This window comes from Actinia tenebrosa, unplaced genomic scaffold (genome assembly GCF_029948245.1).
Source record: "Actinia tenebrosa isolate PJP-AT-01 unplaced genomic scaffold, QUT_ActTen_1.0 PGA_scaffold1__47_contigs__length_23844297, whole genome shotgun sequence".
NCBI lineage: Eukaryota > Metazoa > Cnidaria > Anthozoa > Actiniaria > Actiniidae > Actinia > Actinia tenebrosa.
The window spans coordinates 15,121,878-15,136,998 of record NW_028292578.1 but is presented as its reverse complement, the minus strand read 5'-3'; the positions used below and the strand labels follow the sequence as shown (position 1 = coordinate 15,136,998).

At 37.2% G+C, this 15,121-nt stretch overlaps 3 protein-coding genes and 1 long non-coding RNA gene across 4 annotated transcripts; 1 reads left to right on the top strand and 3 right to left on the bottom strand.

Moving 5' to 3' along the window:
* Positions 1-4,355: 4,355 nt before the first annotated feature.
* LOC116293626 (ryncolin-1) lies at positions 4,356-6,086 on the bottom strand. Its single transcript, XM_031701079.2, has 4 exons — positions 5,826-6,086; positions 5,649-5,737; positions 5,236-5,527; positions 4,356-4,890 (listed from the first exon to the last, which is right to left on the bottom strand). Exons 1-4 carry the CDS (start codon positions 5,998-6,000, stop codon positions 4,631-4,633), a joined length of 816 nt encoding a protein of 271 aa, XP_031556939.1. The 5' UTR covers positions 6,001-6,086; the 3' UTR covers positions 4,356-4,630.
* A 3,119-nt stretch (positions 6,087-9,205) lies between these two features.
* Positions 9,206-10,484, bottom strand: LOC116293587 (uncharacterized). The gene is made up of 2 exons (XR_004196828.2): positions 10,089-10,484; positions 9,206-9,611 (listed from the first exon to the last, which is right to left on the bottom strand). It is a non-coding gene; the product is annotated as an uncharacterized LOC116293587 (long non-coding RNA).
* A 22-nt stretch (positions 10,485-10,506) lies between these two features.
* LOC116293586 (ryncolin-1) lies at positions 10,507-12,542 on the top strand. The gene is made up of 4 exons (XM_031701031.2): positions 10,507-10,856; positions 10,957-11,051; positions 11,133-11,424; positions 12,089-12,542. Exons 1-4 carry the CDS (start codon positions 10,655-10,657, stop codon positions 12,346-12,348), a joined length of 849 nt encoding a protein of 282 aa, XP_031556891.2. The 5' UTR covers positions 10,507-10,654; the 3' UTR covers positions 12,349-12,542.
* Positions 12,543-12,922: 380 nt separating this feature from the next.
* Positions 12,923-15,011, bottom strand: LOC116293585 (rRNA methyltransferase 3, mitochondrial). Its single transcript, XM_031701030.2, has 4 exons — positions 14,784-15,011; positions 14,122-14,483; positions 13,415-13,621; positions 12,923-13,180 (listed from the first exon to the last, which is right to left on the bottom strand). The coding sequence occupies exons 1-4, from the start codon at positions 14,915-14,917 to the stop codon at positions 12,930-12,932; spliced, it is 954 nt and encodes a 317-aa protein (XP_031556890.2). The 5' UTR covers positions 14,918-15,011; the 3' UTR covers positions 12,923-12,929.
* Positions 15,012-15,121: the final 110 nt, after the last annotated feature.

Genomic DNA, 15,121 nt, shown 5'->3' with positions numbered 1-15,121 from the left:
CAATGATCCTGCACCACAAACGCAACTGCTCATGTTTATTAAATATAAAATTAATCATTCCTTTAAAAACTGACCAGCATGGGAGCTAGTGAACTTGATCAATTGTTTTAAATAGAGAATGAAATCAGCTCAACAACTGAAATACTTTTCCTTGGACTTAGGCCGGATTCGATTGTATATAGAAGGGTGCCACGGTCAGAAAGATGGGCAAGACTTGTTAGCCGCGATCAGCAATAAAATATTCTTGAAGAATCCTATGATTTGGATTAAAAGGTTCATAAATATTAGTGCATATTAAGAGATAAAAGCGGAAAATTGAACATGAACTTTAACGTGTTTTCAGCCTAAGGCCTCTGCTGTGACCGACATATTGATCAAAAAGTGAAAGTTATTCATGATTTTGCTTCACAAACAATACGATGGAACTTAAAGCAACAAATAATCAATAATCAATTTTATCAAATCAATATTGTTATTGCAAATTTGAGTTCATTCTCTTGTAAAGGGTTGTTTCCATTACATCTATAGCGACAAAAGAGGGAAACTCCATGACATTGTATGACCGTCCGGGAATAACAACGACTAGGCAATGCCTATCACTGTATTTTATAGTAAATGTTTTTAATGAAGTAAAACTGTAAAAAAGAAAAAAAAAAGATTTAAAAAAATATTTCTGTAGTCTTCGTCAGGGTTATGGATATCAACAAGTAAATAAAATGGATGAGTTTTGTGAAGAGTTTCACTTGCATTCATCGCAACGGATTTGCATACCCTAGGGAAGTCTCAGTGTGGGTTCATTTACAGAGATTTTGTCCTCGGCAAAATGCCATGCCAGGCTTCCAAAAAAGTCGATTATTTTGTTCAGCACGCAAAAAAAGAAAGTACTTTTATGGAGATAGAGAAAATTGACTAAACCAAGAGGGGTACGGCAAGTAATTGTTGGCCGGTATGTTCATGCAGGACCATGGGTCAGTGCTCCTTGATCACCATGACGATCGGCTGATTGAATTTTTCGAATGATCAGAAGCTTTTCTCTGTTTTAACATGTTAAAATAATGTAAGAAATGTCGTTTCCAATTCTCTTACATACCTTACAATATTTTTCATCATGAATTAGCGCTCCCGTTCATAGCTTTTACGATGAATAGTGGGGCGAAATATACGTACTGTTCAATGACAACTAATACATTTTTAGTTGTTAATATTATTGCAAATTCAATGTTCTATGCAATAAATAAAAGTTGTTAATTCAAAATTGTTCAAGTGATTCTGAACACATTTCGTATTTGCTTTTGCCTTTATCTCCACTCCTCCCATTTGAACTATCTGTCTGTCTGTCTGTCTGATGGTGAGGTGAAATGTCACTTCGGTTTTTCAAATTTCACCTTCCCTTTAAAAGGTGTTGCAGCCAAAAATGGCGGCCATTTAAGACAAAGGCCAAAAAAAAAAAAAAAAAAAAAAAAAAAGTCCATGTCAAGTGTTCATTTCATAGGTGTGTTTGATATTATTGATTTTGAATAACGCTTTTGGTGAATTTAAGGACATTCATGTGCCATATAATTTTTGATGTACTTTTGATATACTTGCATATATACACTTATTTCAATAAAGTTAGTCACCAAAAAAGCTACAGGGGTAGATACATTTTACTTGTTTCAACCGCTTGATAACTGTTGATGGACTTGCATATCTTCTACCAGTTACACATGGTTTCAGTCTCACCTCCTCTGAACATCCTCAACTGCTGCAGTTTGTGCCAAAAGCTTTACTTGTTGGATATAAAATATTTCCCATGATTCTCATCGATCACAGCTTTCTAGGTTTTTGGTGACAAACTTTATTGAAATAAGTGTATACAGTCGCTTGAGAATGACATTATATTTGACAATTAGACTACTCGTTCTCGTTTTCTATGAGTCAATAGATAGTCGATGAGGCGCGTAGAGAACAAGCAGAGATTTCGACGAAACTTGAGCATGCACTTGTTTGTTTTTCGCTACTCGCTATCTAGTATCACAGGACAGATAGTGAGTATGTTAGCCAATCAGATTGCAGTATTCGTGATAGTATGCTAGTAGGTTTATGCTAAATCATATTATGCTTAAAGGGAACGAGTTTTTCCTTCTTATAGCAATCTAGTTACAGTTAACATTTAATGATTATCAAATGTTGGGAAAAATAACTGATTAAAGCTACAACGGGAGCTCCTGATATGTTATTAGTCTTTATTAAAGTATTAATGGTAGTTTTATATAATGATCCACTTGATATATATTAAAGACTGTTTGTTTACTCCAAGTGGGTAATATAGGGTGTCGGGGACTGACCCATTTTTGAGAAGACTTGCCCCCTTTTTCCCAGAAAACATTGTTACAGTTGTCATGTAATTCCCGGCAATGGAATCTAACAAAATGCGGTTCTTTTCGGTAAAATCTAATCCGAGCCGAGTAAATGGTAAATAGCCAAGGACTTGGTTGCGATTTTATGCAGGTCTTATCTTCATCTCAGCTCTCTTAGCGGAGTAGTTGTCTCCTTTCCATGTGTACCAGTTGATTCCATCAGCATAGGACTTGTGTTTCCCGTGGTGGTACAGGCCGTTGAGGTTAGAGTGATGGCAGGCCTTGTACCACCAGGCACCTTTGAAGGTCACTGCACAGTCACACACAGCCACACTCCGAAGACAATTAATGTATTTTTTTCTTAGCACAATTTCTAACGCTGATCGAGTGAAGACCTACATACCACCTTTCGTACTAGAAGATGCTCCCACTTTTTTCATGATGACCTTCAATCCCTCCTTAAGGGTTTTCAAGGAACCAGCCATGGCTTTCAGGGCACCAGAAAACTGCTTGTAATATACTGCACCACCCAAATATTGGTATTGGTATACATTGCCATGTTTTTTGGTTTTATTGACTTGATTTCCTTCAGTGACAAGAAACAAGCCGATCAAAATCAGCACAAAACTCAAGACTTTCATTTCAAGTGCTTTTCCTCGCTTCGATACTTGCGTACAACAATAGGACAACAGGTTGTGGGTAGATGCTGGATGCTGTGGGAATAAGGACAGAAAAAACTCAAACACGAATTTTAGACTTGTTTTTGAAAATTTATATTCGTCAGCTAAACTTCAATGATTCTATTTTGGTTGTTTCAATGTTCTGTTTATCTACCCTCCCTGTCTACGTAGTATGGTAACTGATTTAAAAGGTTCTAGAATATAAATCGCAAGCGATTCATTCGGAACACAAGGCAGAAAGGGTTGAATCGCTGGGCCTTGAGCAGAAAAAAAATTTCTTTTTGGCAAAATCTTTGGGAAAACTATAGCCCTATAATGGGGACTGTTAAAAATCGTAACTCCTCCCTACCCCAAATTGAGTTCAACATATTGTGCCCCCCCTAGCTCCCTCGTGTTTGATTTGGTGCGCGTGCTTTGTTATTGAAGTTCTTTGTTTTATGTCATAAGGTTAGTTCGGCTCGTGTGAGGTAGAGGTTAATAGAATTGAATATGTTTAGTTTGGTTTTTGAAGTGCGCTAACTAAAAGTAAATAAGAAGTTATGACAAAAAACCAGCTTTTCAAGGATTTGTAGCCGCTTAAAATTCTAAATGCTTGAGTGCAAAATAAATTCAAAATTATCTATATATATTTTTTGCTTTTGTCATCTTATTTGAAACGATATCAGAGATGGTGTCATAAGAGACTATACATGATATTAAAGAATCGAGTTTTATGATAGAAACGTTTAAGATTTATTTGCATTGCACACTTAGTTAACTAAACAAACCATTTGACACAACTTGTTGAAACACGATGGGTTGTTTGTTGTTAACCTAATTGTAGCATATGAAATCATTTTTATAAGTGCAAATTTTGAAGCTCATGTCAACTACTTTGATGGAAGTGCCTTTGTTCAGCATCTATTGTTTGTAGCAGTAAAACAGTGAAAGATAAATTAAGTTGTCATAGTTACAAAAAAAATCAGTTCAAACTGTATTAATTCGCAGTTTTTAAAAATACAATGTTTAAATAACATTTACTAGTTGGAACTCTTTCATGGGATTATTGTACGTACGCTAGAATCCGGTGTAGTTGATATCATTTGCGTTTAAATATTGAATCGTGAATAGGCGTAAAAACAAACAAAATCAGTAATACGGCAAAAACAACCGATCTTAAATCTCCACATTTTCTTTATTATATCACGGTTCCTCAAATTGCTTTGGTATCGTCACAGCTAGTCTCCTGCGCAGGCTACCCCTTATTTTCTCTGTTGGGATGATTCCTGCGAAGGAGGATACGTCGCAACAACATTGCAATAGTTTCTCGGGCAATTCAAATCAATCAAACGCCATATTCTATAATGTTATATTTTATTTTCAACTTTAAAATTGATTCTACAAGATTTCTGTTCTCAATTCAACTTAGTTTCTCTACTGTCTACAAACAATTCGTTCTTGTCATACCTTTTTAGGGGGAGGGGGTGGGGGGGAATTACATCAAGATCTTACATGCAAGTTCGTTGATAAAATAACTCTTAACTTCTATAATTGACGTTTTTTTTCTTAACTTCTTAACTTTCCAATGAAATCTAATCAATCACTGCACGACATAAAGTGCATGTTTATGAATCATACAGGTCTTATCTTCATCTCAGCTCTCTTAGCGGAGTACTTGTATCCTTTCCATGAGTACCAGTTGACTCCATCAGCATAGGACTTGTGTTTCCCGTGGTGGTACAGACCGTTGAGGTTAGAGTGATGGCAGGCCTTGTACCACCAGGCACCTTTGAAGGTCACTGCACAGTTTCGACTCTTATCGGAATCGTTGTCACGATCTTTGGTGGTGAAGGCCAAACCACGATGTTGGGAGAGCGAGTCACCAGCAGTACCTGTATGATTAGTCAAAAAGATCTAAGGTTCGACCGGTCCAAGGAGTTTTGATTGACGTTACAGGTTGTAGAGAAGGGGAAAATGCATACATGTACAAAAAGGCTACGTATTTTCCCTTCAGTTGCACTAATATTGGCGGGAGGACAACGCTGTAAATAATTTAGGTGCTACTTCTTTTTGAAAAGCAAAAACAAAAACAAAAAAAAAAAAGAAAAGCAAAACGTTGAATATGGTATATTTCTTACTGATCCTTATCATGAGAAATTTCCGCCAAAACTTACGTCTGTAAAGGATCAAGATAAACAAAGTTTCGAACTAGTTTCTGAAGTGAGCTTTTCCCTTACCTGAATAAGTCCCAAGACTCGGTTTGTATTTGCTTCTTTCACTGGTCACAGCAAAGTAGTCGTACTCGGCATAAGCGCTGTTCCCCTTGGTGTCTTCCAGCTCCACACGAAGACGGTTACGAGTCTGATAGGTCAACCGGTTGATTTTATCCAGTCCCAACCAGAACTCGCCTTTCAGGTCACCAAAACCGTTCTTGTAGTCAGCCCAACCTCGATAGAAGTTGACTGAACCGTCTTGTCTCTTTTGGAAGACTGTCCATCCACCTCCACTCGTCTTCTGGTCACAGTAAACCTATGAAAGAAAACATCACAAATTCAGTAAAGATTCGAATTTTTATTCAAAGCGATATGTTCATAACACAACGGAGAAAAATTGATATTTCATCGAACTACTAAAAACTATATACGAATACCTTGAATGGTCCTTTGCCATCAGGATCGACTGTGTAAACACCACTTTTCTTTCCACCCCCTCTAAGAACTTCAGCACAATTTTTGGGAACTAAAAACAAAACGAATGTTTTTGATAGCAAGATTCGCAGTGACATGCAATTTTCCTGACAGTCTAACACTTATAGTGACATACACACCTCCTATCTTATTAGATGCTCCCAATATTTTCATGATGATATTTAATTTCTCTTCCATGGTTTTAAGGGCACCAGGCTGCAGAAAACAAAAATCTTTTTTCCTCTTAATGACTTGATTCCCTTCAGTGACAAGAAACAAGCCGATCAAAATCAGCACAAAACTCAAGACTTTCATTTCAAGTGCTTTTCCTCTTCGATACTTGCGTACAACAACAGGACAACAGATTGTGGGTAGAACTCACTGGATGCAGTGGAACAAGGACAGAAAAAACTCAAACACGAATTTTAGACTCGTTTGTGAACAAATCTTTCTGTTAGCCAATCTTGATTCATCTTTGTATTGTTATGGTTTCTATGTCCTGATTTAACCCACCGTGACTTATATGTGACTCATTTTGTACACAGAGAAAGAGTTGGATAGCTGAGCTTTGATCAGAAAAAAAAGATCATCAACAATTAATGAAGAAATAAAAAAAGAGAACAAAATTAAACACAAAATGTTTGTTCATCGGTTGATTAAAATATATTTACTAAATTTGATGTATCGTTCCTGCTTTTTATGTTATTATTCACATAAGAAAAGCACAAGAAAACGTTAGCAAACAGCGTAGAGCGCGCGCGTACATGCGCGTGCAGAAAATCAAACGATCAAATCAATGATATCATTGGATGATATTTTTAGAATAGATTCTAAAAATCATAGCATCAAAGTATTCACATGATGGGGCACGGGAATTCCTTCTCTTAGTTCATATTCTCTTGTAAATACCTAATAAGATACTGAGAAGGTGATTGCAATAACTCTGGGTGTTAGGAACGCACTCCCAGAAGCTCGTAAGTCTCGTAAGATTGAGTCAGATTATTGCGACCACTTCCGTAAAGGTTGATTCCATATAATCCATAAAGAGTAGTCTACTAGACAGTATAGCTCTCCATTTTTTCCTATATTATCTCATTTAGTTAAGCATTGAAGGCTTTTTGTTATGGATTTAGATGGAATCATTTCTGACATTTGTCATTAGTTGAGCGCTTCATTATAACCAACAGCCGAATAGATGCAAGGTTCGGCAATATCTCACTAATTTGTTTCACAACTGAACTTTTACTTCAAAATTCTTTCATTTTGGGAAGACCATTTTTTTTAGATTTCATGTTTTGACTTATTTTTCGTTTTTCGTTTTGTTTTGTTTTGTTTTGTTTTTTTCAATTTTGGAGTTCCTTTTGAAGTCACATTTTTGTTGTATTAACTTTTTGAAAAATTTTAAAAATTGTAATATTTTTTTCGATTCAGTTAGTAGATAATTGTAACTTATTCTAATACTAGTATCCAAGAGAATATGAACTAAGAGAAGGAATCCTACCTATATAGTCTTGTAACCATCATGTGCACAGTTTGATGCTATTTTTAGCTTGGAGATGTTTTGAGCGCAGAACCTGATTGGTTGATTTCTTGAGGGTAGACGGCTTCCAGTCTTGCAGTAAACAAAGCTTGTGTTTTTTGTCGTGGACGTAGCGAAATATGGCGCTTTTCGTGTTCAAAAACGAGGCATTAAAGGGAAGCATGATTATCGCGCGGGCATGGTAACGAGTTAAAAATAGCATCAATGATTCTAAAAATAGCATCAAAGTGTGCACATGATGGGGCACGGGGATTCCTTCTCTTAGTTCATTTTCTCTTGTAGTATCCCATTTACTTGGTTACATCTAAGTTAACGCTTTTTCTTCTTGTTTTTTTCCTTCTATTTATTTGTTAATTATTTATCAATCTTTTAGCATCGGCTTTTTCCAGAGAAGTAGAAAACTTGAACTCCAATCTATGGAAAACAATACTTGATACAATTAATAATAATAATAATATTTTAGTTATATAGCGCCCTTTCGTAAAATGTCCAAAAGCGCTTTACAAGCAAATAATAATTAATAATAATAATTAATAATAATAATATCTGTAATACAAAATCAAAAAACTATGTAATCTAAAAGTCAATAAGATTTAACGAATGATCAAGGAAAAGCTTTGCGAAATAAATATGTTTTGAGATAACTCTTGAAAACATTTAAAGATGTACTACATTTAATTTGCAGTGGCAAGGCATTCCAAAGCATTGGAGCAGAAATAGAAAAAGCGCGGTATCCATAAGACTTTAGATTATAATTTGAAAACTTGAGTAACCTCTTAGAACCAGATCTCAAACAGCGTTGAGGAGCATACGGGCTCAAGTAAATCGCAGAGATACTTTGGAAAAGACTGAATTACAATCCAAAAACTTCAAAATCAAAGGTTAAAAACGATCAATGTACAAGAAAAAAAATTTAAAACTTTTAGATGTCCAGTGATTCCAAGATCCTCCCAAGAACACAGGGAACCCGGTTATATTTTTTTGTTTCTCTTAGAAAAGTAACTTTGCTTTTTCGTGGGTTTCCTGTGTTGTGATCGGATGTAATCAGATCTGCGCTGTGATCAGATCGGCACTGTAAACTGATAGCCGATTAAATTCAAATTAATAACCGTTGATGTTTTGTTTCTTATGGGTTGCCTGTGGTGTGTAACGCACTTTTTAGTAAGCAGTCAAAAGGAGAGAAGTTCTCTTCTTTTGAGTGTTTACTATAGAGTGCGTTACCAACGGTTATTAATTTGAATTTAATCGGCTATCAGTTTACAGCGCCGATCTGATCACAGCGCAGATCTGATTACATCCGATCACAACACAGGAAACCCACGAAAAAGCAAAGTTACTTTTCTAAGAGAAGCAAAAAAATATAGCCGGGTTCCCTGTGCCAAGAACAAGTTTCGGTCTCTTTGTGGGGAGATTTTCTTTTCAGGGGCCGACCAGCATTGGTTCCCACGCGCTCAACAAGTTAGTTAAAATATCTCCGAATTAAAAACTCTGTTCGTGGAAAATTGATTATGAATTGTTTAATTTTTTTACTGTCCTTTATGAAATTAAAGAATTTTTTTTTCAATCTTTGTAGACTCTTTAAATTAGATAGCTTGCAAACCATTAATCCACTATTTTGTTTCGTTGGTGCTATATATTTTGTAGGGAATATGAACTAGTTTACTTTCTCTCGGAAGTACTACTGATTCTATAAAGCTTTAGTAGTTTGAAATAGGTTGAAAGCCCAAAGATCGATTTGGAATTTTTTATAAGTTGATTTTTGAGGAAGGAGGAAAACCGGAGAACCAGGAGAAAAACCCTCGAAGCACAGGAGAGAACCAACAAACAACTGTACTCACGTACGACACTCTGAGCCCGGTAGGACTCGAACCCGGGGTCGCATTGGTGAGAGGCTGCATATTAGCAGCGCAAGCCACCCGAGCTTCTGCCTCATTCTCATAAAAAAATCAGCGATTCCGCCTAAATTAATAAACTGCTATATTCCATGCTAGAGTGTTTTATTTTCACTTTTTTCAATCTACACATTTCCCCCCCATCAAATTACTTTCTTTTGATGTAAACAACTGAATAATGCGTTCCTGTTACCCCTTTTGTCATGTAATTCCAATGGAATTTAACAAAATGCGGTTCTTTTCGGTGAAATCTAATCCGAGCCAAGTAAATGGTAAATAGCCAAGGATTTGGTTGCGATTTTATGCAGGTCTTATTTTCATCTCAGCTCTCTTAGCGGAGTAGTTGTATCCTTTCCAGTCTTGCCAGTTGACTCCATCAGCAAAGGACTTGTGTTGACCATGGTGGTACAGACCGTTGAGGTTGAGGCACTCCAGCAAAGTCATAAAGACATAAAGTTGTGCCAGGGTTTGCATAAAATAACAATTTAAGGGAACTGGAAAAAAAATATATAACAGGAATTTTAAACTCGTTTTTCGGTTTAAGCCTACGAATTTCGTTCTAGCCATTAGTGACTATAGTTTACTTTTCATTTGCAATTGGAATTAAATTTTAAAATGTCCTTTCATGTCATATACGTGTTTGTGCAACGTTAAATTGCCTATCAAGCCTAAAAATCAAATAGAGAATATCTCTGTGAGAATTAGCTCAAAATGCCTGAATCTTATGTTTGGCTAGAGTGCGATATCAAAAAGAAAGTAAAGGCCATTCTTATTTGTGTTAGAATAGCTTTGAAATCAGGAAGAGATTCTGTAGGTTTGATAGGCACTTTAAAAGCCTAGCTACTTTCTTTCTGTTAGAGCAGAGACCTTGGCAAGCATAAGTATGCACAACGACATAGTCGAGTGCAAACAGCATTCAAAGTCAATAGTCCACTTCACATTTCCCTGCGACAATTTAAAGGTAATCATACCTGTGCCATCGAAGCGAGCAGGACAGCCATTTATAGCACATGGGTGGCGGACGCTACATAATTAAACGCGTCGTACGTCTTTCACCGCTGTGAGTCAAAATGGTCGGGTCACCTCAACCTTGCGAGCACTACATGTGCATTGAGTTTGCTTGATGTGTGGTTCTCTCGATCCTACGACACAAGGGTTTTCACTGTGTACACACATTAACTAAAGGTTTTGCTATGTCCAATAGAAATCAATAGAGCCCTTGAATCAAATCTCTACACGAGAGTCAAACACTCTACATGAAAAACATTTTAAGATGACCCGTCTTTCATACTTGGTTAACCAAACAAAAAACACTTAATTTCGCTTCAACGTGTTCAAACACGATGGCCGTATTGCAATATGAAAGTCCAATAAAAAGTGCCTTGGAAGCAGTACGTTCAGTACTATATTGTTCAAGTTCGTAGCAGTAAAACATTGTTGGAAGTTGTTATCTATTCCGCAATTGTTTTCTAATCCTTACACAGTCTTTTTCTTTTGACTTTAGCAAGTATCGCCGAGAAAGAACTAGACACTGAAAATGAAAGTCTTTAACCCGTTTTTAATCCTAATCGGGGTATTCCTCGTCACTGACGGAGCACAAGTCTCCAAAGGCGGGAAAAATGGTGTCTATAATATCAACATCGGAAGTGCAGTTGAGTCAAAACAGTTTTTGGGCATCCTGAAGACCTTGGACAAGAAGCTGAATAACATTATGGAAAAGTTGGGAACGTCTTCCAATGGTATGCCATGATGACTTCATCTTATCCACTTTGTTCTAAATTATTCGAAATATTTTCCTGCGTTCGAAAGTAAAGTTCACAACTTTTTTATCTTTGTCAGTTTCAGTGTCCAGAAATTGTGCTGAAGTTCTTAGAAGAGGTGGGAAGGAAAGTGGTGTTTACACAGTCGATCCTGATGGTAGAGGACCATTCAAGGTAAAATGTATCAATTTGGATATCGGCTTGAAAAACATTTGAAATACAAAGCAATTTTTGTTGTGATCATTCCTTTCATAGGTTTACTGTGACCAGAAGACTAGTGGAGGTGAATGGACAGTCTTCCAAAAGAGACAAGACGGTTCAGTCAACTTCTATCGAGGTTGGGCTGACTACAAGAACGGTTTTGGTGACCTGAAAGGCGAGTTCTGGTTGGGACTGGATAAAATCAACCGGTTGACCCATCAGACTCGTAACCGTCTTCGTGTTGAACTACAAGACACCAAGGGGAACAGCGCTTATGCCGAGTACGACTACTTTGCTGTGAGCAGTGAAAGAAGCAAATACAAACTGAGTATCGGAACTTATTCAGGTGAGGGAAATTTAATGCATTTAAATTTTCTCGACCTCTCTTTTTTTCGCGGGAAGGGAATGGAGCGGAGTGGAGAGTGGTTAACAAGGTTAATAACTTAAAAAAAAGGTTAGCAACCAGTGGCAGATCCGGGGGGGGGGGGGGGGGGGGGTCGAAGGGGTCCACGGATCCCCCCTTGAAGGTTTGATCTTTTAGGTAATAGAAATATGTCTTATATAAATTTTGCTTAAAAGTATCCACAAAGATAATGTTGAACACAAAATGATAGATATTTGCTCTTATAACGTTTAATTTACCTTTAAGTTCCGTTATACTAGATAGTAAATTAGGTGATTAGAGCCAATCTTTTTGTCAAACATCGACTAAACAAAAGAGAATTATACAGTTTAAGAAACGGAGCCCCCTTTTGAAAAATCCTGGATCCGCCACTGGCAACTAATGCTAGCGAGCAGTCGGTTTAGCTCAGTTTCCTGCACGTACGTAGGTCATATAACGAATTTTCGACTGAAACTTGATGATCGTAATTATCATGCAATATTTGCATAATGATTGCAGCAAACTTTTTTCCTTTTGCTCACCAATCTTCGTAAGGATTTGGTGAGTGCATTTTATTTATTCGAGAATACTTATCCTTTTCATCCGTTCCTTTTATTGTCTTTACCAGGTACTGCTGGTGACTCATTGTCAGGTCATCGTGGTATGGCCTTTACCACCAAAGATCGTGACAACGATATCCATAAAAGTGTAAACTGTGCAGTGAACCACAAAGGTGCCTGGTGGTACACGGCCTGCCACAACTCTAACCTCAACGGTCTGTACCACCATGGTCAACACAGTTCCTATGCTGATGGAGTCAACTGGTATCACTGGAAAGGATACAAGTATTCCTCCAAGAGAGCTGAGATGAAGATAAGACCTGCATAAGAAACAAATTACTAAAAAGGAGCACGATATTAGGCCGGACAACCCCATGATAGAATTAACTAAGTAGTTGAATGAATGATTGGATAGCTTGCAAGCCATGTAACCATAGTACTTGCAGTTGTTAACTTATATAAGAGGACAAGAATCCTGTCAAATTTAAGAAGTTAGGAATAATAAAAGATGAAAGCATGAAAGATCTCGTGTAAACATCGTTATATTGAAGAAGATCCTTGATCTGGGATTGAAACGTCTAACTGTAAAATATGTATGAAAAAGTCACAGAAAACAAGAAACAAATTCATAAACACGAAAGATCGTAGTGTTTTGAAATATAATATTTTAGAAAAACATACAATCGGTATCATTTATCTTTCCACCCGGCAGAAGGCGGAGCAGTTGAGGGTATAACATTAAGTATGAGAGGACATTGACTATAGATGATGATGGCAAAAGTTTTAAACTCTTCGACCTTTGCCATCATCCACAAGAAAATACTCTAAATATGAAAGGAGAAGAGACTGAGAGGGAGGTGAGGAGGGCAGAAAAGAAAGGAGAAAAATGACTTAAACAGAAGGAATCAATTATTTTTTATTCATGTTCTCGTGGCGTTTCTGTCTGTATACCTCGTAAACTATAACACTAGCCGCAACACCCGCACTAAGACTATCTACACCTCCAACCATTGGGATTCTGATTGGCTGGCCAGTTCGTTCTCGTATTAATCTACGAGCCTCGTTACTAAGCCCCGTAGTTTCTCCTCCAATTAATAGAGCACTGAGGCTTAGTGTCCAGTCCACCTCGTAGTGTGCCTTGCTCGTGTCTCCTTCGGAAGCTTTTTTTAATTGAGAAGAACAACGAAACAAGATTAATTTTATCATAAAAGAGAAAATGGGGCGGAATAAGTAGTTTAAGAATACAACGGATAATGAATGGGAGAATTAAGAGAAATGGTAATTTTACCATTACCATCAATACCATATCAGTTTGAGCGGAATGCTAACCCAATTTAAACATTCTAATGAAATAAAACAAGGTGCAGAACTCCTAAAAGAAGAATTTTACTTACTTTCCACACTGCTATCGGCCATAAATACCCTCGTATTTTTATCAATTTGGTTCAAAATGGATTGCCAGGTCAACGAGTAAAATATAGGAAGGTGAAAATGTCCACCAGCAGCACATCGTAACACTTTAGGATCCCAAACGTCCATTGATCCTTTCGTTGTTATCAAAGATCTACAGCCTGCCGCCGCAGATACTCGAATTAAAGTTCCTGCCAATAATACAAAGACAGAAAAGTTTAACAATTAACCAACGGTACCAATTTGAGTTTTCCAGTTCTTGGGGCTGCATTGATGTCAGCCACCATAAACATGGTCAACAGAGGTTTTGTACCATCATGTGCCGGCGCCTATAATACAGCTTGGGCTGCCTGTGGTTAGGTGGCAGAACAATAAAATCCCTTTGCTCGATCTTGGGTATTTAATAATTTCTCATGCAAAAAGACTGTATTATTCCTAAAGAATGCGACTTCTGAAGGGGTCAGTTTTCGTTAGTTATGGTGGACGTTTCAAGGAAGGATCATCCTTTTCCAATCAATCAAGCGGACATTCCGCTACTTTCTGCAAATTGCAAATCCTCAATAAAAGGCACGGCTAGTACCTTGATGATTTCTTGCAAAAATGCCTCAGCCCCCTCGGAAAATCAATAAAACCAAACCTTCCTTGAATAATTATCGTCATCATTGTTTGACACACTATTAAAATATCTTACCTAGATTGGAAGGATCCTTGACTCCATCACAAATGATAGTCAATGGCAGATGTTGCTTCTGATATTGAGGATCTATAGATGGCCTATTAGCACTACCCCCCTGCGGAGGTCTTTTGAACACACCCACTATACCAGGTGGAGTCACTGTTGATGACAGCCTCTGCATTACATTTGAATCAACTGGTATAAATAGTCTTTTATCAGTCTCTAATGGAAGCCTTTCAAGAAGTGTTTTATTTGAGAAGAATATGTTTACAGTGTCGGCTTTGGCAAGTAGTGCATCTTTGATTAGCCTCCATCCCTCCAGGAGAATTTTGTCATGTTTTTCTCTGTATTTTCTTTCCTTTAGTGAGATAGCTAACCTTTGTTTTAGGATATAAAACAACTTTAGGTATATATTTCAATGATGTAGGAAGTTTCCAACCCTCACGAGGCAAAAAGGATTGATGACATAGTGATTTTAGCCAGCTTTATCAGAAAAGACCTCAGAAACTCTTTACAAGATACTGCATAAGATTCCGTACATAGCAATTTACGTGATTTTTTTAGACAACAGAAGATTAGTCTGGGTTCCATGTGGTTCTGTTATTTCACAGCTTTGAGTTTATTTGAGTTTTGCCGAAATAAATTAAACTAAGAGTCTTTAATAAACGTAAGCTTACTTGATTCTTGGACTTCGTTTTCCTGCGGTCAAACTCCATGATTCAGCCTCACTGAGCTTTGAGCTGAAGTGTCTTGTTTGGATCGCGAAAAATGGTCCACCAACTCGTCGTATGAAACAGATTAAGACACTCATTTTTGCAATGAAATCAAACTGTTAATACCATTTGCGATAGGAGGCACATAGCATCATCTTTATTGAACTTCGTAAACCTATGAACAACACTTTTGGTGGCAAAAAATGGAAAATTTTGAAAATTTACCGATATCGACCAGGCGTTCTTCGCAATAAACCGCGCGTTCGACTGGTACTATTATGCGACCGCAGTAACATAACAAG

Excerpts from the sequence above, each read along its gene's own strand:
- LOC116293585 (XM_031701030.2), bottom strand. The coding sequence starts at position 14,917 with ATGAGTGTCTTAATCTGTTTCATACGACGAGTTGGTGGACCATTTTTC. Across the intron at positions 14,484-14,783 it reads AAACGAAGTCCAAGAATCAA|GTTAGCTATCTCACTAAAGG; the intron begins GTAAGCTTACGT and ends CCTAAAACAAAG. Across the intron at positions 13,181-13,414 it reads GGCCGATAGCAGTGTGGAAA|CTTCCGAAGGAGACACGAGC; the intron begins GTAAGTAAAATT and ends AATTAAAAAAAG.
- LOC116293626 (XM_031701079.2), bottom strand. The coding sequence starts at position 6,000 with ATGAAAGTCTTGAGTTTTGTGCTGATTTTGATCGGCTTGTTTCTTGTC. Across the intron at positions 5,738-5,825 it reads AGCATCTAATAAGATAGGAG|TTCCCAAAAATTGTGCTGAA; the intron begins GTGTGTATGTCA and ends TTTTGTTTTTAG. Across the intron at positions 5,528-5,648 it reads ATGGCAAAGGACCATTCAAG|GTTTACTGTGACCAGAAGAC; the intron begins GTATTCGTATAT and ends TTTCTTTCATAG.
- LOC116293586 (XM_031701031.2), top strand. The coding sequence starts at position 10,655 with ATGAAAGTCTTTAACCCGTTTTTAATCCTAATCGGGGTATTCCTCGTC. Across the intron at positions 11,052-11,132 it reads ATGGTAGAGGACCATTCAAG|GTTTACTGTGACCAGAAGAC; the intron begins GTAAAATGTATC and ends TTCCTTTCATAG. Across the intron at positions 11,425-12,088 it reads GAGTATCGGAACTTATTCAG|GTACTGCTGGTGACTCATTG; the intron begins GTGAGGGAAATT and ends TGTCTTTACCAG.